Here is a 24,824-nt window from a genome sequence, read left to right on the forward strand (position 1 = left end):
TAGCTCCTTGGCTTTTGTATTCATGTTCTGGCAGCTTCACTGGGGATTGCCTACACATCCAGCAGTGGGATGACTGCCTTCAGCCCTGCTTCTCTGAAGGATGAGCCACTCAGCAACTTACTGTGTGGCACAGACAGAGAGAAGAAGGAAGCAGAGGAAAGGACGATTATTTTGGAAGGATTTTTAAAGATCTTAAATCCCAATTTCTGAGGCACCCAGAGTCTCAGCCTGACCACCTAAGAAACTTGTCCTAAATGAAAGCCAAAGCTAATTTTTCACTTCAGCACCAGGCCATACAAGTAGAGCAAGAGACATCCCAATCCTTGTTCATATACGAACAAATTAACTTCCAATAACTTAGATGCATAGAGCTGCTGGAAATTGCATCAGACCTGTTTCAGGCCTTGGCTGGCCTTACTTCACAGGGAACGGAGGAATTCCTCATAGCCACTTCTACTGCCACACACACCCCTTCAGCTTCACCAGGTGTGCTGGCAGCAGAGCTAAGGATTTGGCCCAGGATGCTTCCCAAACCGTTCCCTCATTAGTCCATCCTCATGATTTAATAAAAAGAGATGAGACCTAGCAATCTGAGAGTACTACCAAAGCCCAGAAGACGTTCCTAACCTGTAATTCAGCACACGGCCTTGGGTGAATTCTTAGAGCCCCATGGATTAGTTTCATCATCTGTTGGGCAAGGATAATAAGGAGAATAATACTACTTACCTCCCTCACAAGAGGCTTGAAGAATAGTCTAGCTTTTTTTTTTTTTTTTTTTACCTAAAACCCTCCTCCAATACTCAAAAGGACTCTGTAATTTGTAGTGGCAGTACTTTGTGTATCTGCCTAAAGGAATCAGAGTTCAGGCCTTTACCTGTTTACCTGTTTGGTGCCCCTATACTGCCCACCCTATGGATCCTCAGTGTGGTCCTCTAGGTACCTGCTGGAAGTCCAGCCGTTTTCTAAGAGTGGTCTTTCTGGACTCCCAAAGTTTTAGTAATAAAAAGCTTCAAGGCTTCTTGGATGGTGCAGGAGGAGAACATAAATCTATCCAAATCCTCCCTTCCCCCAGACGTTCTTTCTTTCCGTTATAAAGAATAAACTGGGGGTGGGGTGGTGTCCTCCATCAGCTTTGAGAACAAGTAATTTTGGATCAAATTCCATCAGGTTCTTCAGTGATGTTTCCAAATACTTCTCAGTACATTCTGTGATATTCTTTGTTTGTAGAGATTATTTTTCTTCGTGCCATCACACCTACATATCCGGCCAACCAGGCAGATATCATATTTGACATAACAGAAGGAAATTTAAGAGATTCCTTCGATATCATCAAGCGTTACATGGATGGTATGACAGTGGGTGAGTAGAGTGTTTTCTGTTTACGTTCTTCTCTCAGTAGTATTGTAGAACAAGGTCGAAGAAATTAACTCAAGTAGTTAATTCCCACCTTGAGTTTCAAGCCTGTATTGATTTAATATTCTCCAGTCCAGTATGTGTAATTTGAACTAATAACACAGATAATTTTTTAGTCAAAATACCAGAGGCATAAACTTGAATTTGAGAAGTACTTTAACTTTTTTTCAGAACTGGATCTAATTACAAATGCAAATGGCTTAGCTTTAAAATGTGAGGTTTGCCCATTATAATCAAGCAAAGTATAAAATATGTAGTATGTCAGCAAAGAGACTGTAAATTTAATTAACTATTCTTTCTTGTTTAAACAGCATTGCACCAATTTTTGGATAATAATCAGATTTTTAAACCAGGACTGAATTTACTGAAACTGTTACCTGTTTTAATATTTAATGACAGGCTGGTTCAGTTTTAAACAAATACTTCTGTTGAGAGTAAAAGGGATCTGTCAGGTGCTGTGGTTTAGAAGGAACTTCAGAATTGAACATACACGTTTGATTTATAGTCTCAACTTGGCGGGGAGGAGACATGGCAGGAAGTATACCTGTATATACGGGTCGTGTGCTAGACCTGCATCTCCTCATATAGCAGAGAGGGGCTGCAACACAACCTGGGGTCGTACTTTCTGGTAGGTTTCCTTCAGAGCAGGGCCCTTTTGGGGGATATCATGCATACTGTATCCAGTATGTAATGTGTATAGTGTATCTAGTATATATATATACATGCATACAGATACACATTTCCAGTGTATACTGTGGCTTGGCTCTCACTCGGGGACCCGGCATACCCAAGAGTAGTTGGCAAATTATGTGAAGGTTGCAGAGGAGGAGCAGATCTCAGCTGATGTGCTGCTCTGCCCAATGTGAGTTGCTAGTGCAGTGGAAGGGGAATATGCTGTGATTCTCATGCTTAGAGAATGAATGTGCCAGGTATTAAAAAGTAGCATTTGATTCCTTTTTATTAATGGTTATTTATGAAAATAAGGGACTACTGTTCCCAGTGAATGTTTGTGCTTCGGTATGTGAATGTGCAGGTTCTGCTCAGGTTTATACATGTGCTTCTGGGTTTCTAGCAGGACTTGTCTGGATGAAAAGAAAAAGCGCCGCTGTGCTGCCATACTGATGGTTTGTGAAAAAAGTCATATTTAGCATGATCTGAAGGTGGCACTGTTGCATTTCAGAAGCTTGATAGTACAGCGTCAGCTGTGCAAAGGTTTTATGAACTGTAGATAAAAATCATAAGTCATTAGGTTTATATTTCTTTCTTTATCAAACAGAAGTATACACATGAATGCTGAGAAAGAGGGAGAGTCTGTTAAAGCAGGGTGATAAGATTACAGATTTCAGGTATTGGGTTGATTCTTTAGAAGAGTATAAATGTTATCAGATCCCACAGTAGTTACAGTAGTTTGCTTTTCGTGCTGTGTTCTTCTTTCTGTCTGAAATAAGAAAGAAGGATGTGTTTAGAAGTTTGACTGGCCAAGTTATTTGCCTGAGGGAAGCGTTTCCATTTTGAATAATAGGACTGAGTGTCAATGGCATTTTACTTGGTAAACTGGATACCTGCCTCACAATGTTAGGAGAGAAAGGATACTCTTATACACCAGGTTATGCCTAAGTACATTTCCAGCTCTGCAAATGAATTGGGCAACTCTTTCTTCACCTCAGTTCCCCCATGTGCAACATGGAGATGATAAAACATGCCTACTACTGTCTTAATTAATTCTTGTATGTAAGAGTCTTAATTAATTCCTCTATGTAAAAGTACTTTGAGATTAATGGATGGAAGCTGCAAAGTAAACTGCCTGCAGCAGAATTGGAAAAGGAAAAACAAAACAAAGCCCCAGCTGATATTACCTGGAGGGGAAGAGGTTCAGGACACCATGTTGTATGTGTGAAATTAGGATTGCAAATAATTCTGCCAGCAGTGGTTCTGCTGCTCTCATCATAATATCATTTTTCTTGTTATTAATAATCAGAATGTTAGGTGTTCCCATAAAAGTGCTGGGAAGTTTTCAAGACAAATAAATAAGATGGGATCCTAGTCCACAGGAGTTCACGAAGTTAGTCCTTATTGTAAAGAAGAGGGAAGGGTTTGTATAAGGGTGCAAAAAGACAAAGGGCATAGACAATATTAGAAAGAAGCAGATGCCCCATCCCTGGAAGTGTTCAAGGCCAGGCTGGATGGGCCTTTGAGAAACCCGGTCTAGTGGAAGATGTCCGTGCCCATGGCAGGGGGGGTGGAACTAGATGATCTCTAAGCTCCCTTCCAACCTAAACCATTATATGATTCTAAGATTTATTGGTTATCAGAAAGATGTATTGTTTGTCTCATTAAGTTACAGGAACGTAAGAACTGTGGGGATGTAACACAGGGTCTTTAGCAGAGCAAATGCCCAACTAGCCTCATAACCAGTGTCCAACATATGGGCCAGTAACAGACAGATATACAGGAATCTTTCTCCAAATACACTGTTCCAACCTGCTGCAGTCATCAGTTTATATACCTCTGGGAAAGCACACTTAGGCCATCATGCTTGATGACCACTGATGGGCATATGCCTCTTGAATCTGTGTAGTGTATTTTTTAGTCTTTTTTCACTGCCTGTATTGTAGAGGAAAGAATACATTTACTCTGACAATAAATCATAGATGCATGGGTAAAAGGAATAATAAGCTGTTTCATTCTGTTGTAATATTTCAGGAAAAATGACCAGAGTATTAAAGCTATTTTATCTGTGAATGGAAATTAGATAACCAAATATCTTTTCTCAACACGACAAATTTTCTTTACAACAGAAAAGATAAAAAACCTCTATAGGAGGTTTTTTTTTTTAAAAAAAAAAAGAAAAGAAAAGAAAAGACACGGACTAGCTTAGAGAGAGAGATGAAATGCATAAGAGTATACGGAAAAAAAGCAGGAAAACAGTTACTAGTGTTAGTGAAAGAGCTGAGTGTAATAAACCTTGACTTGATGTCAGAGCAGAGGAAACCAATGAAGGGATTCAAAGAAAGGACGGTGGGAAAAGAGGGGGAGAAAGGACAGATCAATGAAGGTGCTCCTGCAGGAAGTCCTTCATTAGTAAAACAGTCTTTTTCTAGATTGTCACAGTCAAGAAGAGAGATGATGCCTTAAGAAGGACTTGCATCTAAACTGCGTTTGTGTGAATGGAAAGGAACAAGATGCTCTCAAAAGTGTAACACTAAAAAAAAAACATGAAAAGGTACAGATTTCTAATGGTAATGGTTTAGAGAGTGGGAGGAGCTGTTAGAGATGGAGTTACTGAAGGAAAGTGAGGACTTCAACACTGACAGAGAATCGTGGACTGAAGAGAGTCACGTCATCGGTTTTAGCCATTATCCCTTTAAGGTGACACTGAGGCATCAAGGAGAAGATGTTAGTGAAGCTGAGAAATATGTAGGATTGGATGGAGAGTGGCTGATCAGGCTGGTTTGTGATTTGTTGATGGAGAGATAGCAGCTGAGGTCAGAGGAGGAGATGAGAGTGTGTAGGAGAAGGAAGAAGAAGAAACTAGAAACAGAGGAAAGAGCTGCCCCAGGGAACGTTAGAAAAAGAAAGAACGTGGTCTCCCAAAGGAGATGTAGGAGAAGCAGCCACAAAGGTAGGCGAAGAAAGAGGCAAGGACAGTATTGCAAAGTCAAGGAAAGAAAATATATCAAATGGGAATCAATGAGCAGCAGTATTGGACTTGGAGGAGCCAAAAGAAGTGAGAACAGACTCCAAAACTAGCTATGCTGACCTACAGAAAGTATCTTCCAGTGGAAGAGAAGGAACGAAAGCCAGTCTGCTGGAGTGGCAGTGCGTAGACTTCATGCAAGCTGAAGAGGAAGGATTGTGTAAAAGTTGCCTCCAGTTTTTCTACACTGTTGTATTAAAAAGAGATGTGAAACCCCATTCTTTCCTGGTTCAGGAAGTGCTGTTGACTCTCTGTTGCCTGGTGTGGTTACAGGCCAAGATGGCACTGAATCCAAAAGATACTGTTAACAACTGCACGTTACTTATTAGCATGGGTGGGAGAAAAACAGAAGTGCAGACCTATCCAGTTTTGGGGTTTTTTTAAAGCTTTTATAGACTTTCCACTGCATTCCTCTGTTAACCAGCTGTCAGTGAAAAATGAAGAATGCATTTTCAACCTGTACAAAAATGTCCTATCAATGCCTAAGGTATTACCAGATACTATAAAACATTTTCCCCCTCAGCTATACATTCATTTCCTTAGGTGACTGTAATACCACCTTGTAATCTGGTAAATTTCAGGAAGGTTTTAGAATTTCCTAATGCAGCCAAATAGGCTAAAGTCTTCCATATTGCATTTGACACTAACCTGAGCATATATTCTTGCCTATGGCAGGGGGGTTGGAACTCGAGGATCTTCAAGGTCCCTTCCAACCTAAAGCATTCTAGGATTCTATGATTCTATGATTAAACAGAATGGTACTATTCTTATCAAAAACATCCAGAGCCAATACAATTATAAAGTCTCACTTGTACCTATAGAGATTCTCAGGGGTGTTGTGCTGGTGCTTGAATACACTGATACCAAGGGTTCCTTATAATTTTACAGATATGTACTGCTGCTTTCCATTGTTAATTCCAAGGATTTCACTGCTATCTCTGTCCTGACATTCCAGCCTCTTTCCCACATGTTCATGATGTTACCTTTGAACCATTACAGAAAGTGTCTCAACTACTGAGAGCACAACACTGGATTTTTTAGTAGTCCAATTTCTACTATGGCATCATGACCATTTAGTATGTTTCCGAAGCTGGAGAGAGACTTTTAAAAAATGATCAGAAGGTAAACAAAAACAGATACCATAAGAAAGTGCACTTGTGGGATCCCGTATTGGTTGGGGGCAGGAGGAGACTGGAGGTTTATTAGACTTTTGGGGAAACCTGTCCTTAGCACAGGGGTAGTAGTTCTGTATCTTACAAGTCATTTGGCCATTCCCAGTGCGGCGAAGTCTGTTCACAGTCTGACATTACATTCAGACTCACTGGATTGCAAAAGATTTGGTTCTGAACTTTGTCCCTGGACCCACTCTGCAGCGCTGGGCAAGTACCTTCACATTCCCCTCTGCTTCTCCCTTATCCTCTGTTGCTCCAGACTCTTTATCTTGGGGCCAGAGGCTGGCTGGCTCTTAGCATGCATTTGTTACGGTGTTTAGCATAATGAGATCCCTGGACTGATTTGGGTTTCCTGGCATGGCTGTGATGCTGAAGGTAGCAGTTCACCTACAATTGCTTTTCTGTGGGGAAATGGAGTCCAGGTGTAGGCAGAGCCAGGGCATCCAGGAGAGCTCCGCTGTTCACAGGGGCGAGGATTCCAGCACACACAGTTCTCTCCCCTTGTGGATACTCCTACTAGAAAGTAAGCAATGATAACGACCTTTTGTCATGACTATAATGTCATTAGCATGAAATGACAATGGTGTCTGGCAATACAAAACCAATGCTGTCCAATCATTCACAGTGAGCACACAGAGCAGGGACATAATTCAGCAGGTTTTTCAACAGGCTCTTGCAGTCTTACTTTAAAAAAGACACAGTGCCTTTCAGTATCTTTGTTCTGGTTTCATCTAGGCTTGCCCCTTTCACAAGAGGAGCCCCTCAGCGAAGAATATTTTGAGAGATTTTCTCTATGCCAGGTTGCCCTGTTGAAATTAGTAGCTACGCATTTGAGACGAGGGTGCCCAGGAGCCATTTGGTAAACGGGATCCTAGATTTATTGCCTGAACCTGCCCTTTCGGGATGCTGACGACTGCGCTGTTCAGTAGTCAAATCTCTCAACACCCTCCCTCCCCTCCAGAAAAAATGTCAGGCTGGAGAGCTCTTCTGGAGGCAAACAAGCAACTCGAGCAGGAGGTGAATTTTCATTTTGTATCTGAGAAATGCTGAAGGTGCTTTTCTGGTGAGAATGAGCCTTGTGCTCAAGCAGAACAACCTTCCTAATGCCAAATTTCACTCTAGCACGTTGAAAGTATCTGGTTAATCAAACGCTCCTCCTTGATCAATGTTCATCTCAACCCCTCGGGTAAGAAGGTGTAACATATTACAAAAACATTCATACAGACCACCTTCGGTTACAGTTTCCATAAAGCCAGCAGACAGATAAATCACACTGCAATTCTGCTGAAGTTCTGTGAACTGTGGTGTGAAGTGTAAAACCTAAACTTGGGAAATAAATGGACTGAGTCAAGGAACAGCTAAGGGGACCGCCGAAGGTCCTTGGTTCAGATTATGTAGCATGCATTTTCTGGTATTAATTTTAAACTGTGGGCTGAGATACTACATAAATGAGCAAATAAAGCCAGATTTGGAATGCAGTACGCTGAGAAACATACTGTAGCTATTCCTTTGAAAGGTGTCTGTCTGAATTCAGTCTTCTGAGGTGCTTTGCCCTGGCTTAGAGTAGTCAGAGACCTGCTTTTCTGAGGATCTCTAATTGTGAAATAATTGTGCGGCGACCCATTCAGCTGTTTCTGCACTTCTGCTGCTGCTCCTGAGTTTATGTGTTGATAGCAAGCTTCTCATTCCTGCAGTCGCGCCTATTCACCCTACGAAACTGGAAACGGAAGATAAGAGACTCAAGGCATATCGTAAATCTTTCCCAGTATGATGCACAGATGCATGGCTTACTTAAAAAACAACCACCCTAACTTTTATTTTTAAAGGGGTCAAATGTGGTGACTGACCCCTTATTTCAGCCTTGTTTTGAGAATTTGGTCAGGGATTAACACACATTAAAATTCAGAAAGCTTCCCTCATCAGAAGTTCTGCTAACAATACCAGCAGAGCTGTCGCCTCTAGGTGATGACTGAGCGGCTATATAGGGGCTTTCATGTCAAATCCTCAGGATTAGGTACTTTTTCTTCCATGGTAAATTGAATCACAGAGCCATATCATGCTGTGTGCCATAATGTGGCTCTGTGCCAAGAAATGCTTAGGGTCACAATAATTAATTGCCCAGGTGTCATGGATATGCTACTGTATCAAAGCTTGGCTGAAACTGAATAATGTGGTTGTGGGACAGGTAGGGTAAACTAAACCACTCTCACTAAATGGAGAGATTGCATGTATGTGATGATGTGCTCTGATGGACAATAAGCCCCCTGTAAATAAGATAGTGGGAGTAAAGTATCAGGAGGCTGATATGTGTGATTTTGCACATTTTGGACATTCAGCCTTTCAAGTTTCTCCACCTGTTTTTGTAATATGTAAGATTCTTACACTACATAAAGCATGTCACGTTCTCAAAGGTGGAACAGGAAGGATTAAAAAATATATGGTGGAAACTATTTTTTAATGAGGCTACTTCAAGTACAGTTACTGCATTTTAGGCATGAGTGATTTCGCAGCATTGTCAACATTAAAACCTATTGCGAGGTTTGGCTGGAAGGCAAACCAGAGATCTAAAAGCACTTCAAGTTTGCCAAACCAAGATAAGAGCACATCTCTCTGAAGTTATTTGGTATCCTTAATAAAGATCATAGTATTTGTAAACTAGCCAAACCTCAGTAAAATCAAAGGTTGTTTTTAATTCTTTAATAATACCAAGGCTCCATATGATCCAACATGACAGATAATAGCTTTGAAAATATTTACCATTTGTTTCTGGCCAAGAAATGTATTAATACCATGAGGCCTCTTTATTGCCTCTTTATTTGATGCATTTCAGCAATCAAAGCTTTCTAGAGAAGCCCAAGTGTTAATGAAATTAAACTTTGTTGAGTGGTTGAAGGATAGCGTTTATAATAAATTGAATCCCAAATTTCTGATCTGTTGAATAAGGCTAATCAGTAAGCTCCTTTTTCATGCTGAAATGTAACTCCTGTATTGTAGTTTCCTTTTTCTTTTTTCTTCAGAGGTGAAATGAAAGGCAAAAAGAGAAGCAGATTCCAACAGTTTTAGCTAATCTTAAACTGAGACTTGTACCCTAGGTGAAAACTTCAAAGGCTGGAGATTTTTAGGTGTAATTGTTTGGACAGTCTTTAAAAGAGAGCTTTGTCTTTACATGGTTTATAAATGATTACTGTGGTCAACAGATATTGTGAGCATGGAAGGGATCTGAGCTGTGGCTTATGGTTGCAGGCACAGGCCCTTCTCTTTTTTTTTGAGGGGTGTCTTGCCCTACCTCCAATCCCCTTCTGCACCTCACAGAAAAAGATACAGTACTGCCCTGGGCTGCGCTGTTGGGTACCGGTTATTGAATTGCTCTGGGGACGCAGGCATTTTTGCCGGTTCCTGAGATAACGTGCCACTGGGGTCATCACTGCACCAACTGGCCCAAGTCATTGGGAGTCCTGTTTATGCCACTGGTGCAATACTCACTGTTGGAGCACCTAAATCATCATTGCCTTTCTGTTCCTTGGTAGGGAGCGGTGGGATTGTATTCAGTGATCTGGAGCTTTGTTGGCGCTCAAAAGGGAAATCCCCCTCTCCTGTGTACCTCCGAACAAACACTCCAGCCCCTTCCCTGTTGCCAACATTAATGCTTGTGTGGCAAGCTACGTTTTGGGTTGTCTTTTTTCTTTCAGGTGTTAATCGAAGGGAAGGGGTGGAGGATATAACAGGACTACTATTTTTGATCGGCTTAAACCAACAGTGAAATTGCCCTGAATGTCATGTAGCTTATGAAAGTGTGATTTTATGTGTCCAAACTGACTTCTAAAACCTTTTATAAGCACTTGGTTTCTCAACAGTTGAAAATTAGGCCATTTTAAAGGATTTGAATAAAGATCTGGGAGGTCCATGGTTGAAAAGTACATGGTTTTGAAAATCTTTTCCCTAGGTACTTCAGCAAAGATATGTATAGACAGCCACATTCCTGTGAAGCAGTTCTCCACCAGCATAGAAGCCTTGTTAACATCCAACTCTAACTTGATTCTCCAAATCTATTATTTTGTGAAGTGTTCATCATCAAACTTGAATGAAGGTCTAATTCACAATGTTATGAGGGCAATACACTTCAAAGCAAGAGGAAATCTATTTCAGTACTTGTATTTTGATTAATGAGTTTTCTGAATCCTTTAACCATATTTATGCTTGTCAGGTGTGGCAGCTCAAGGATTAATGATATCTTCAGAGCTATTTTTCTGTATATGATTTGATGCCTGCAGTGATGATTACCAAGAAATATTTCATTTTCCAAAGAACAGCCACTTATTAATAAAACAGATTATATCAGAAACTATAGAACACCACATAGCAGGAGACTACATTGTTATTGTCACAAATAATGGAGAGAAATATAGATAGCTTTCACAAAGAAAAAAAAAAAAGAGAAAATGAAAAGCACTATTTAGCTTTTGAGAGATGGAAGAATCTAAGGTGTCCATTAACTTTCTGAAGTCAGCAGACATCTGGTGGTCTGGGAAATGCCTGCAGTTTGACAGCTAGATTGTGCCTTCAGGCACAGTCATGAACTAGAGAGGACTGGAAGAACATAATGCCTGTGAAACTGCCTATGGAGGCACAGCTCCCTGCTGTGAAGGGCAACAAGAAGGGCTTCTAGAAGTACATCAACAGCAAAAGGAAGACAAAAATGTGGGCCTGCTTGTGAATGGGGCAGGAGACTTGGTGACAAAAAGACATGGAGAAAGCTGAAGTATTCAATGCCACCTTTGCATCATTCTTTACTGGTAAGACTTGCCTTCAGGAGTCCCGGGGCCCTCAGAGCAATAGGAAGGTCTGGAGCAAGAAATACTCACCCTTGGTGGAGGACGATCAGGCTAGGGAACATTTAAACAAACTGGACATACCCAAGTCCATGTGAGCTGATGGGGTGCCCCCACAAGTTCTGAGGGAACTGGCTGATGTTATTGTGAGGCCACTCTCAATTATCTTTGAAAGATTGTGGTGATCAGAAGTTCCTGTGGACTGGAAGAAGGTAAACATCACTCCAACCTTCAAGAAGGCTAGGAAGGAGGATCTAGGGAACTACAGGCTGATCAGCCTCACCTCAGTTCCTGTGAACGTGATGGAGCAAATCCACCTGGAAAACATTTCCAAACATATTGAGGACAAGAAGGTGACTTCAAGTACTCAGCAAGGATTTATGAAGGGCAAATCATGCCTGACCAACCTGACAGACTTCTACGAAGAGATGACTGGATTAGTGGATGAGAGAAGAAGAATGGATGTTGCTTATCTTGACTTTAGTAAGGCTTTCAACATCATCTCCCTTAATATCCTCACAGGCAACCTGAGGAAGTACAGACTGGATAAGTGGACAGTGAGGTGGATTGAAAAACTGCTGAACGGCCGGGCTCAAAGGGTTGTGATCAGTAGCACAGCTAGCAGCCAGCCACTGGTGGTGTATCTGAAGAATCAATACTAGGTCCAGTTTCTCCATTAATGACCTGGATGATGGGACAGAGTGCACCTTAACAGGTTTGAAGAGGAAACAAAACCATGGTGAGTGCCTGATACATCAGATGGTTGTGCTGCCATTCAGAGGGACCTCAACACGGTGGAGTAATGGGTTGACAAGAACTTCATGAAGTTCAGCAAAGGGAAATGCAAAGGCCTGTCCCAGGGGAGCAATAACCCTATGTGCCAGTACACACTGGGGGCTTACCAGCTAGAAAGCAGCTCTGCAGAGAAAGACCTGGGGGTCCTGGTGGACAACGGGTTGATCATGAGCTAATGACGTGCCCTTGTGCCAAAAGCAGCCAGTGGGCTGCATTAGGAAGACTGTTGCCAGCAGGCTGAAGGAGGCCATTCGTCCCCTGTACTCAGCACTGATGAGGTCACCACTGGAGTGCTGTGTCCAGTTCTGGTACAAGACAGACGTGGACATAGTGGAGAGAGTTCAGAAGAGGGTGATGAAGGTGATTAATGCATCTCTCATATGAGGAGAGGCTGAGAGAGCTGGGACTGTTTAGCCTGGAGAAGAGGAGTCCCAGGGGGAATCTGATCAAAGTAATAGGAGGAACTAAAGAAGACAGACTCTTCTCAGTGGTGTGGAAAGGACAAGAGCTGATAGGCACAAATTGAAATACAGGACATTCCATTTAAACATACAAAAAAACTTCTTTTCTTTACAGTAAAGGTGGTTGAACACTAGAACAGGTTGCCTAAAGCTGTGGAGTCTCCATCCTTAGAGATATTCTGTGGTGGGTTGACTCTGGCTGGACACCAGGTTCCCACCAAGCCGCTCTATCAGTCTCCCTCCTTGGCTGGACAGGGGGAGAAGAATACAGCGGAAGGCTTGTGGGTCAAGATAAGGACAGGGAGAGATCACTTACCAATTGCCATCACAAGCAAAACAGACTTGACTTGGGGAAATTACTTTAATTTATTGCTGATCAAATCAGCGTAGGGTAATGAGAAATAAAACCAAATCTTCAAACACCTTCCCCCACCCCTTCCTTCTTCCTGTGCTCAACTTCACACCCAATTTTCTGTACATCCTAGCTCTGAGTGGCCCAAGGGGATGGGGAATGGGGCTTGTGGTCAGTTCATCACACATTGTCTCTCCCCCTCCTTCCTCCTCACACCCTTCCACTGTTCCAGCATGAGGTCCCTCCCATGGAAGACAGACATCCACAAACTTCTCCAACTCGAGTCCTTCCCACAGGCTGCAATTCTTCACCAACTGCTCCAGTTTGGGTCCCCCATGGGGTCACTAAACCTGAGCCAGCGTGGGCTCCTTTCTCCACAGGGTCACAGGTCCTGCCAGGAGCCTGCTCCAGTGTGGGCTCTCCATGGGGTCACAGCCTCCTTCAGGTATCCACCTGCTCCGGCGTGGGGTCCTCCATGCGCTGTAGGTGGATGTCTGCTCCACTGTTAACTTCCATGGGCTGCAGGGGGACAGCCTGCCTCACCATGGTCTTCACCATGGGCTGCAGGGGAATCTCTGCTCCTGCACCTGGAGCACCTTCTCCCCCTCCTTCTTCACTGACCTCGGTGTCTGCAGAGTTCTTCCTCTCACATATTCTCACTCCTCTCCTCTGGCTGCTGTTTCACAGTAGATTTTTTCCCCTTCTTAAATATGTTATCAGTGATGCACTACTGCTGTCGCTGATGGGCTCAGCTTTGGCCAGCAGTGGGTCCATCTTGGAGCCTGGTGGCATTGGCTCTGTCGGACATGGGGAGAGCTTCTAGCAGCTTCTCACAGAAGCCATCCCTGTAGCCGCCCCGCTATCAAAACCTTGCCATGTAAACCAGACTGAACACAGCCCAGAGCAGCGTGCCCTGGGTGACTCTGCTTTGAAGAAGGGGTTGTATAGATGGTCTTCAAGGTGCTTCCTGCCTTAACTGTTCTGTGATTCTGATTCTGGATTGTGGTGACGTTGAAAACATGACAGGGCTGGATTGCTACAGAAGGGAAAACTTTTCTGCTTTCACTCTACCAGATGCAGTAAGACGTTCCCTAATGTGCAATGTTTGAAGCATTATATTTTCAAAGCTAGGCTACAGTAAGCAACTACCCAACAGTTGATTCACTTCCCATCTCCCCTGGCACAGTATCGGTCAGTAAGTACTCTACTAACTATATTGGCAGAGCAATTAAGCACCGAAAATCATTACTTTGGCATAACCTTTTGGAATAAAGAGCAACCTTTAGGAGTGGGATTTAATTAAACTTTTAATGCATGCAGAGCCCCGAAGCTTTTTACAGAAAAAAAATGGATAAAATAGCCTGAAATATATGTTTTCTGTTTGTGACCAGGCTGTGAATTATTTTTTAATCTGATTGATGAACTTTGTATATTTGTAATGAATACCAAATAAGAAATAACTTTTTTTCTTACAAATATTAACATGACTTCTTTAGGTTGAGGTCTACGGAGCCAAAAAGCAATTTGGCTATATAGTTTTGGCTTCACACTGTAGATATGTATTTACATGTTGTAGACAGAGATAGTCTGGTATTCCAGCATAGCCTGCAACTCATTGTCTATGGTTTGATCCAAGGAAGCATTTATTCATGGCTGGATGTTTTTTCTCTTTCTCATTTCTGGAATGATCCTACCAACTTTGCCTTTTAAAATAGCCACTGCAATGATAATTTCCCTAGTCCTAAACTTCCTAATTGCCTGGACATCTCTTTTGAAACTATGACTAGGCTCATAAGTAACACTGATGCATCTGAGATGTTTACTCTTAATTTTGAAAATCTTGGCCAGCAGTATAAAGCAAGAGGCCTTGAGGAGAAAAGCAGACTTGAAATTATAGTCCAGGATCTTGCATTAACATGAGGAGATCAGTCTTCTTGTATTGCTTAAGGGAAACTCCTAAACATGCCTTTCCCCTACAAAAAGTTGTTCACCATACATTACCGCTAACGTGCTGGTGTTTTGGGCTACTTTCCTTTAATAGCCATACAATGGCTTTAGGTTCCAGGAGGCTGAGATAACCTCTCAGCTTCATTACTGCAACGGCCACATGAGATTAAAGAATTTTGCTAATATGAGGGGAGAGCCTATGTCTGTCCTTTGTACAGAGTCATACATACCCATGGCCTGGCACAGACTAGCAGGCTTTTATAGGCTTTTTTCTGTGATTCCCGAAGATCCACTGCTTAAAAAAGGGTAGTTGCTGTTGTGTTGTGGCAGCTAGGATTATTCCTCTCTGACAAGGCTGTAAAAAGGCTCAGAGTGTTTTTTGTGATGAAACAGAAATCCAGGAGCAGCCAGATGTAGGACTTCAGAACACAGGCTGAGATTATTTGGAAGTTAATATAAAGCCCAATAAATTACCTGAGTTTCAATTGAGTTTAGGCTCCAGCTCCACAGCTCTCGTCACATTCTCTGGTACTTGAATTTTTCCAAATTAATCATTTCATGTTCCAAGTATCCATTTAAAGCACAAGGAAAATAGAGGAAAAATTATTAGGCGTTTTTTGTGTCACTGAAATCTCTCTCTTGTAGGTGTCACTAGCAGCTCATCCCAAAAGTTCCATGTGAAAACAGACAGCACTACCTCTCACCGTGTAATAGCACATTCTCTGGACAAGCCTTCCTGTGATATTTTCCAAAGGGGCCACATCTTGTGATGGACTTCAGCTTTCACTTACAGTCAGATCTGTAGACTCAGAAATCGAGGATTAGGAAATTTAGGGTAAAAACTGATTTGCTTGGGCTCTTATGCATCTCGCATGGGATTTTATTTATCTCACGAGGAACAGAAATTAGTGTATTCCTACCAAAATGTCATACATTCTGCATGAGAAAGCTATGCATTTTTCAGCCGTAGTATGTATTCCTGCCTCTCCCCTGTTAAGCCTCATACCCTGCTCAGCTTTTTGACCCTGCTCTCCTGCCTGCCGTGCTGGCGTGTACTTGATCAGAAGTTGGCTGGGGATCTCAGAGCTCGGCAGCCAGTGAAACAGGCTGTGCATCAGGGGCAAAGAGACATCAACACACATAAGAATTACCAAGAAGATCCTGGGAGATTCTTTAGCTTTCCTCAGTCCTTAGACTCTTTGCTGTCTATGACTGTATTTTACAATGGAGCTGATATTCTTATGGAGCCTTATTCCACACAATAATTCATATCACATTTCATGTAGCAAGTTGCTGTTAATTCTAACTAATGGAAATATTCTTTTTTTTTTTTTACATATGGTTAGTAGTTCCACTTGCAGTAAAGTGAATGAAAACTAACTCTCAGTTGTCCTATTAGCTTCTGATTAGTGCAAGTTAATTTTAATAACGCATGACCAGGACGCAGACACAAAAGAAAAATAATTAATAGTGGTGTGTGCATATTTTGAAGGAAAAGTGAACAATGAGCTATGCTCAGACTTGTTTGTCTGCCTTTGGTATTTCAAAGGCATATCCCATTTTTATTATTTTAGATACTTTTTACAGCACGTTTAATTTAAAATGGATCTCAGAATGAATAAAAAGATGTGTTTTGTTCTATTTAGGACCAGATTAATATGTTTACTATAGAGTAATGATTTGGAAAAGTGGATTGTTCTTCTTTTCGCCACTTCATGCTCTCCCAGTAACTCCACACAATTCATCCCAAGTTTAGTCAGCGTGTGGTCAGATTTTAGCTGACCACAGATGATACAATTAAACAATGTTAAAAAAAAAATCAGCAAATTTTCTTAAAGAAATTGTTTTTTCCCAGTAAAACTGGCTAAATTAGTACCTGCCTGTAATGTCAAGGGTTATGTCTTGCACTAATGAAAAAGGGGCAATACTGTTGGATTCAACTGATAGTAAAAAGCCACATGTCTCTTTGTTAACTTGCCACCTAAGACTCATAGAAAGGAGACAGTGTGGTTGCTGTGAGCACAAAGGGGGGAAAAATAAGGTAGTGTTTTTACTGTCCTTTGGCTTGCGATGACCAGAACAAAACAGTATAGCTGTAACCCCCTGCATAGGGGAAGAGATGGGAAAGTAGTAAGAGGAAAAGAGCTCTTCTGGTTGCTACTTAGCACAGAGCCTGAAATGCGGTTGAGGGGATTGATCACACTTTTGATAAGTGTGTTTATTGTATTTTCCTGAGCATAGCCCACAGGTTATTTGGAAGAACAAATTTTGATTTGGCAGTAGTTTTGATTGTTTATATGTACACAAATACATATGCCTGCATACGCATATGCAGGTAAGGCAAGAGGAGGTTTACTTCAGCACATCCCCTCTTCTTCCAGCAGTCATCAGATACAGCTCTCAGTAATCAGCCTTCCCTGTTGCCTCTCCCTTCAGCCTCTGATTCCTTGCCTGCTCCACTAACACTTCTCAGCTTGATTTTGTGGGGGTCCTTAAAAGTTTAAGTTATCTGAGGCTCTCTTTTTGAGGAATAGGTGCAACTTATATCTGTACTGTGTTCTTACGATGATACAGATTTAAACATTTGGCTAGACTCCAGAATCAATCCCTGTGGAAAATCTTGCGACCTTCACCTCTGGAACAGAAAACATAACATAACACATGTCTCTACCAATCCAAAACAGCCATTTCTAACGGCAGTGTGAAAATAAGCTTCATTGGTCCTGCTTTGCTTTCTGGCAAACTGTGGAGGTCCCTCTTAGAGGAACTTTCTCTAGAGAAAATGCAAATGCAGTGTTCAGCAAGAGGTTTAAGGAACACAATGACCCAGATTCAATGCAAGTGTAATTGCTGCAGATTTTGTGGTTGGCAGTGGGAAAAAAAGAAGAAAAGTGGTTTGTTTTTTTTTTTTTAAAAAAAAGTGTTTTAAAGAGTTTTGCAAGTGCTTCTTCGGCATACTGGGCAGTGAGCTTAGCACAGAAGTCAGAATCAGGAGTCTGGATTTCTGGAGAGAGAGTGTTAATGCATGGTAACATGGGGACTTTTCATCCAGAATGGGTTAATGTGGTAACAAACCAGCAGTGTTTCTCCTAAGTTCAAAATGAAGCTTCTTAGCAAATCAGCTGCATAATGCAAAAATACAAGCAGAAACCAGACACAGAGGTGAATTGCCTGAGGGCCTCACATATTTCAAAGCAGAGAAATGTAATGATATCTTAAAGAGGTATAGACAAGCCAAGGAATACCTGTGGCATCTGATTACAATAATAGAAATTCTGCTGAAAGGCTTAGGAAGATTAACAATATTAACCTTGCTGTCTTATTTATCCCATCTTCTTTGATAGGCAAAGCCTCAGTAATCCAATGACAGTGACTCTACGATACTGGTTGTTGTCATTATTCTCACTTGAAAATAAGTGTTATATATTATTTAGGTTAATATCTTCACTATATATTGTGAAATACTTTTACCTTAGACAAAATCAAAATATAAAACATGAAAGAAGAAAGAGGGCAAGAGAGCAGCTCAGGGTATTAATTACAGGGCTTTAAAAGTTCTGGGCCATGGTCAGACAATCACTACAGAAATAACTGTGACATCCAAAAACTTACTTACTCTCAAGCCAAGGCTGTTTGCTTACACAGATCAGCAGGTGGAAAGGATTGGCATAGATCCTGTTTACAATAAGGGCAGAGTGTGCAAGAAAAAGAAGGCTTATAATTGTTTTCTAAAAGGAGAAGGTCAGCAAACCATGAAGATACCCAAGCAGATTTGGGACGTGTCATAACATCTCTGCTCAGTTAACAAAAAAGCAGAATCAATCAAAGGTGAGCTGATGGAAAGTAGTCTGCCTGGCCTGTGACACATAGGGTTTTCTGTAGGTTGAGTCTGTGTTTGGGTCACAGATTATGAAGTGAAGAGTGTAAACAGCAACAACAGCACATCAGAGTGGAGGGCAACAGTGCTTGCTTGCATAGATGTGCCTGTAGGCAAGACAACACAGATGCTTGAGATTGCCTGGCACATGGGATTCAGCAGCAGTGTGAATGTCCTTTATCAGTGATTCACCCTGTTTTAATATAGGCAAATATTCTCCTGTTTTTTTGTGTGTGCAAAATGCTAACCTAGCTGAAATCTAATTTTGTTGGAAAAGGATTTGGATGAATTTGTTTAAATAAACTCACCCCACTTAGTAGAGCCTGCAGCTTTGGTCCCAGAGAGCACCAGTTGATGGTGGTATTGGAGAGCACTCCATTTTCAAGTCACTCAATGAGCAACACCGTTGTTCTTCTGGCATCCTCTGGAGAGTAACTCACAGGACAGTGTGTACTGCTACAGTGATCCAGGACCAAGTCCCAGTCTGCAGTTATGCCTATCAAATCTGAGCAGCCCCATCCAGCTACTTTGGATTTAGGCTGGTAAAAAAGAGATCAAAAAGCAGCTGCTTAATTTCTACATTTCCTGACTTTTCAGTACATTTAAAAATTGTAACCTTCCAATTACTATAAAGTGTGTTTTTATACTTAATATTCAGCTATAAGTGCTGAAGGATGCCAGACCACAAATCTGGACCCAGCATTAGTCTGCCAAAAGGCAGAGTGGAACAGCATGTTTATGCAAATGTTGCAGCAACTGATAAATCCACATTGCTTAAAAACATCCAGAATTATTACACATGGCATCTTCAAATGTGTCCTGTGCTAAATGCTTTCGAGATACTGACTGATGCATTGAGCCACGTATGTGAATTACATACATGTACCAGGACCGAGTCTCAAGCTTTTTCTTTAGACCTCTGTTGTGAGGGTAGTCACAAGGCACTGCTGCCCATGTTTGGGTCTAGAATAGCTGCCCCTTCCTCGTACCTGCCATGAAAGGCACACGACATTAGAGAATCAGACACAGGTAGCATCAAAAGGCAGTGACACGTTATAGCACGTAGCCTTTAATAGCATTTCTGAGACAAGTCCTAGGGCCACTGCCACACGATCACTGGGAATTGGATAAATGCTTAGCAAGGTTTCAGGCACTGGGCAGCTTTGCTATTGCGTGGTTTCCACCCACATTTGTCCTTCAGTTTGGTGGAGAAAAATGCTCAGGTTTTCCATTTTAACACTTTCCACCAAAAAAATGGAAAGCTCTCGATAAGTAAATCTGCCAAGAGCTGAAAACCTTTCATATGCTTTTGTCCAGTAGAATATTTCAAGGTTTTTTTCTTATGTCCTTTTTCCTTCTGGCAATTTAGAATGACTCCATCCTTATATACATGCTGTAGCGTGAACCCATCTGACTGCATCATCCTATTTATTTAATAAGAGAGGAAGGGAAATAGTTCTTTTGCACTGGTGGTCATTTTAGGACCATCTAGGACATTGGCACAACAAACTGGATAAATAAATATTGTGAGAGTATTGTGTTTCTTTGTACATTCCTTCAATTTCTTGCTTCAATATAGCTGTCTTAACATGTGCAGCATTCGCTTCTCAGACCATTATTAGGCTTGATTTTAAAACTGCAGCAAAAGAACTGTGTGGATCACAGTGTGTTTGCCCATCCCACCTTGAAAATAAATGTTCCATTTTTTCTGCCTGTCAGCAGAATGCATCCAAACAAGAATAAGAAAGGTACTAATTGCTTTGAATGCTATATCAGTAATGTATGGATAGATGCCATACTGTGGCATAAACCGTCTTGAGCGGAATTATATCACATCAGAAAAAAACACAATTTGCAATCCCATTTCTAGACTAGAGCAGATTCTACTAGAGCAGGGCAAGAAAGTGTAGAACACTATAAAAAGATTGCTAAATGGAAACAGGAGCCTTTGCCATCTGAGGCTTGGTGATCACGGCATGAGCCGCTAACAGGGTGGGTTAAACAGCTTTCCAATACTGAGTGATTCCAATGCTGCGTGTTTCCGTGGTTGTCAGTTAAAGCGCTGCCTGCAAAAATGTGATGCGTTTTCAGCAAAATGCTTTAAATGCTACCCTAAAGGGAGGGCAATTTTAGCAAGGCTTTTCTTTTTCAATATATCATCTGCCAAGCCCAGTCATTTTTATAAGGCGCAGGAGAGTAGCCAAGAAAGCAAAAAAAAAATAAAATAAATGTAAGTATATATATGTATGTATGTACATATAAATTGTAGGGAGAAGGATGCTTAAAAAGTGTATTCATCAAATATGGCAAGCAAAGTGAATGTGGTGAAAAGTTTGCAATTTTACTGCATGCTGAAGATATTAGTTGGTATTTAAACAGGACAAAACTGTAATGTCATCACTGCCTTAGAAAAAGGTGCTGACAGCCTGCATAAGCAAACGTTTATCCCTCCCATCAGATCTCAAGCCAATGTGTTCGTAGGGGACTGCTGTAGGAGTTCGGCTGGGACCCCAGGAAGGCACTGGTGTGCTGCCTGCTTGTGAAACATAACCCCCAGCATGCAGAAGGAATAAATCTGAAATAATCCTTTCTTAAACTGAGTATTTCCTTCTGAATCTAACACCTTGTCAGATAAGTCAGTTGTCAGAAGGAGGCGTCTGAGGAGGGGGTCTCTGTCAGACTCCCTGTTCCTGCTGGCTGACCTTAGGTTTACGTGATTTTCACCTTTTGGATACATTCTTTCAGATGTGAGCCCTTAGGTAGCTCCCTACCCTACTAACACCCGACCTAGAAAATAACATGTTTACTGTCTGATCCTGAGCCTTTGGAGTCAATGGCGAAGCTCCCATTGACTTTCTTTTCTGTAGGTCTGAAGCTGTAATGCTATTCTGTTTAGCCACATTGTGATAAGACCTTAACGGCCCAGCTGGTTCCTCGCCCACACCCTGCCCAGAGGCCAGGAGCCCCATTTCAGCCTCAGGCCCTGCCTGATCTGTGCTGGAAGAGAGCTGGTTGCCAACTCCATCACAGCTCTGGGTCCTCTTGTTCTGGACCTGACCCGTACGTTGCTTTCCTAGTTTGACTTCGGCCCTGTGTCATCACCATGAACTTGCCCAGTGATCTGGGCCCTTGGTTGAACCCAGCTGCCCACTGGCCTGCCCTGCTGCCTGGCTGTGGTGGTGGGACGAGCCCTGGCTGGAGAAGCCCTGCCACGCCACTGAGGACCTCACCACTCAGCCACCAGCAGTCCCTGTCCTGCTGCGCCCTGGCACTGGGGCTCCTCTGTGTAAAACAAAGCGAAAGACCAAAGCCCTAAAAGACACAGCTCACTTCTCCTTTACCACTTACTTCCTCATTATCAACCCCTGGCGTTGGGGTGGGAATGGCCACCATCCATCCGAGCAGTGACGCAGGGACAGACGCTCCGATAGTCCCCCTTTCCTTATTAAACTCTCCTGCTTTTGTTCTAATTACTTCCAGTGGGGTTATCCATCCATGACGCAATGCACTGTCAATTTCCAAATTAGTGTTATCAGGTATTTGTAGGTAAAGTGTTGATTTTATTGCTGTATCGTAACTGCCATTTAAAATAATTTCTACTGTTCCAAATGAAAAGTGGTATTCAACATGGTACCAGAAATTGCGTGGCATTTCCAGGCACGCGTGTGCTTATGTGCTCCTCAGTGCAATGTGTGTGCTGCCTTACCTAGGCAAAGGCTCCTTATGTCCTACTTAAAAAGTAGTGTCGCAGACTTCTTAAAGGATTTTATCACTCTGAATAAAAAAATTCTCATTTCAGAATATATAGTTTTTCTGCCATTAGCAACATTTTATTTTAGTGTTCTTTCTAGATCTTCTGCAAGATACTTTGATTCAAAAGTTTTATTTTATTCTTCTTTTGCAAACTTTCTTGCCAGCCATTTATGGATCAAATAAACAAAATAACTTTCCATCAGTGATACTGAAAATGAAGGGGAGCTTTTCTCTTGCTGAAATGGAGCAGGGTGTAGCTCATGCAAACCCTTCTGATTCCCCTATTAATCTCAGCAACCTATTTCTATCCCAACAGGTGTAGTTCGCCAGGTGAGACCCATTGTTGGACCTTTCCATGCCATCCTGAAACTGGAGATGAACTACGTCATGGGTGGAGTGGTATCTCATCGTAACATTGTCAATGTTCACATCTTTGTCTCCGAGTACTGGTTCTGAGAGAGCGTTTAAAATCCCAGACAAGCAAGCAGCTCCAACCTAAATCATTACCACAAACTATTATGTCATATACTTGTTTGTAAAACCCAATAGTGGTTGGGGTTTTTTTTTGTTTTATTTTTAAATATTTGGTTTATAGTTTAAGACAAATAACAAGCTATTATGTTGATTAGACATAGGGTGGAGCAAATTAAGTGAGCCTGATGTAGTAGTTGTCTGTATAAATAAGTAGTGTGTAAAAGTGCTCAGCTGCCTAGAGAAATTTAAAACTTTTCTGAATGTTTAGGCAGATCTTAACTATTGCTCCTTGGCCAGATAACAAGAGTGACTGAGGATGTGGAACAAAGTAGATATCAGAGTTCATTGGGATGAATATATGGTACCTTCGGATGGAAGAAGTTTGGTAAGGATTAGTAATTTCATCTCAATATTAACTACCTTGAAGGAGTCAGATTGTCAGAAAGTGCCACATATTCACTTTTGTGCCCCAGTAGGATAACTCTGAGTAGGCACCCAGAATTGCTAATAATTTCTGAAAAGTTTAGCCTAGGTATTTAAAAAGCGCCATCCAGCTATGGCTGCAAGAGGAAGGGCAAAAAGAATTAGAAATAGTAAGAGACTAGCAAGCTATTGCACATATTAAAAAAATACTCCTTTTTTTTGTACTTATTATTTGATTGTAAGATTATGTTTGATTCTAATTAAACAGATACCTCTCATTGAAATTAACCGCTTACATGGATAAGGCATATTGCTTTAGTTCCAATCTCATCTGTACTCAGCAATACACAGGAAACTCAGATTTCTATCTCCTATCTGTTATAAAGTAAAGCTCCATACCTTTTTAAAATGGGTAATAAAATCAGCATGTTAAACTGTACACTTCTATATACCAAACCAAGACATATGTAATAATATAATGAAACTCTCACAAATAAATGAATGTTTAATGTATTTTCTGGGCATCAAAGTAACATATCTTTTTTTATTACAGAACAGAAAATAAATAGCTCCATGTTTCAGTTTGTTATGTTTGTTAAGATATGCGGAAATAAAGAAAGTCAGATGAGAAATACTCAAACTTATGCTATGGTTTCTGCTTACCAGAAAAATAACATAATATACAAAAATATATCTCCTGTAAGCAAATGAAGTCTATGTATGTCTTACACATTCCCCACTCAAAACTGTCCACTATTTCATCGGTCATTATTGCCACTGTGCATCCGTCTCTTCCTTTTCCACAAAAGCCGCTGAAACTTAAGGGAATCTTTCCATTGACCTGAATGATCTTTGAATACGACTAATACAGACGCACCTCTCTGTTCCTTGCAAAAAAAAGACCATAACTACTTTACAGTGTACATACAGCAGTCTTCGTTACATTCTCTGTGGCAGGGAAGCTTTTCTGCCTGCAGCATTCTCACTTCTTAAATGAAGATTTATGATAACAATATTCTCATAACTAGAATTTGACTAAAGGATACCTTCTTGATGGTATTTGTTCCCGCACACTTACAGAACATCGCAACCCCATAGATAGCCTGGGTTTCAGGATGCCATCAGCTTAAAACATGTTCAGTGTTGTTAGTGGTGACCTCTACAGTCCTTATCATTTCAATAAATATTTACATACTTGTGTAGATAAATGTTGTGAAGCAGGTAATATTTATAGCAGGTGACCTTCATCATTCCACTAATTAACGGAGATGTTGGAAGACTCCAAAGTACAAGAGATACCGTTGACTTTCAAGGATTACTAGCCTGTGTAATTCTGATTTAGATTGGAAAGTAAAATGTTTTATTATGCTAACAGAGGATGGAAGACTCTCCTCAAGTCGTCAAGTTCTTTTTCTTGCCAGTGTCGGAAAAGTAAGTAGCCTTAGTACCAAAAATACAAAAACTGTTTCCATCTGATTTTCTAGACTGTAATTTTTGATCCTTTATTTCCTCTGTAAGTGGTATTTAGTTGCAGTGGAAAGAACGTAGGGAGAGAAGAAATCTAATTTTAGGATCAAACTGATGAACAAACTAATTTACAAACTTCTTTCTGTAAAGGAGAAACCACACAC

At 41.3% G+C, this 24,824-nt stretch overlaps 1 protein-coding gene across 1 annotated transcript in view; it reads left to right on the plus strand.

Moving 5' to 3' along the window:
• Nucleotides 1-23,533, plus strand: part of FBLN1 (fibulin 1) — a 67,494-nt gene extending 43,961 nt beyond the window's left edge. The window contains exons 15-16 of the mRNA XM_009879719.1: nt 1,228-1,359; nt 22,613-23,533. Coding sequence (XP_009878021.1) covers nt 1,228-1,359; nt 22,613-22,752 — 272 coding nt within the window. The 3' untranslated portion in view covers nt 22,753-23,533. The remainder of the gene's footprint in view (nt 1-1,227; nt 1,360-22,612) is intronic.
• Nucleotides 23,534-24,824: the final 1,291 nt, after the last annotated feature.

This window comes from Charadrius vociferus, unplaced genomic scaffold (assembly GCF_000708025.1).
Source record: "Charadrius vociferus isolate BGI_N301 unplaced genomic scaffold, ASM70802v2 scaffold90, whole genome shotgun sequence".
NCBI classification, from domain to species: Eukaryota; Metazoa; Chordata; class Aves; order Charadriiformes; family Charadriidae; genus Charadrius; species Charadrius vociferus.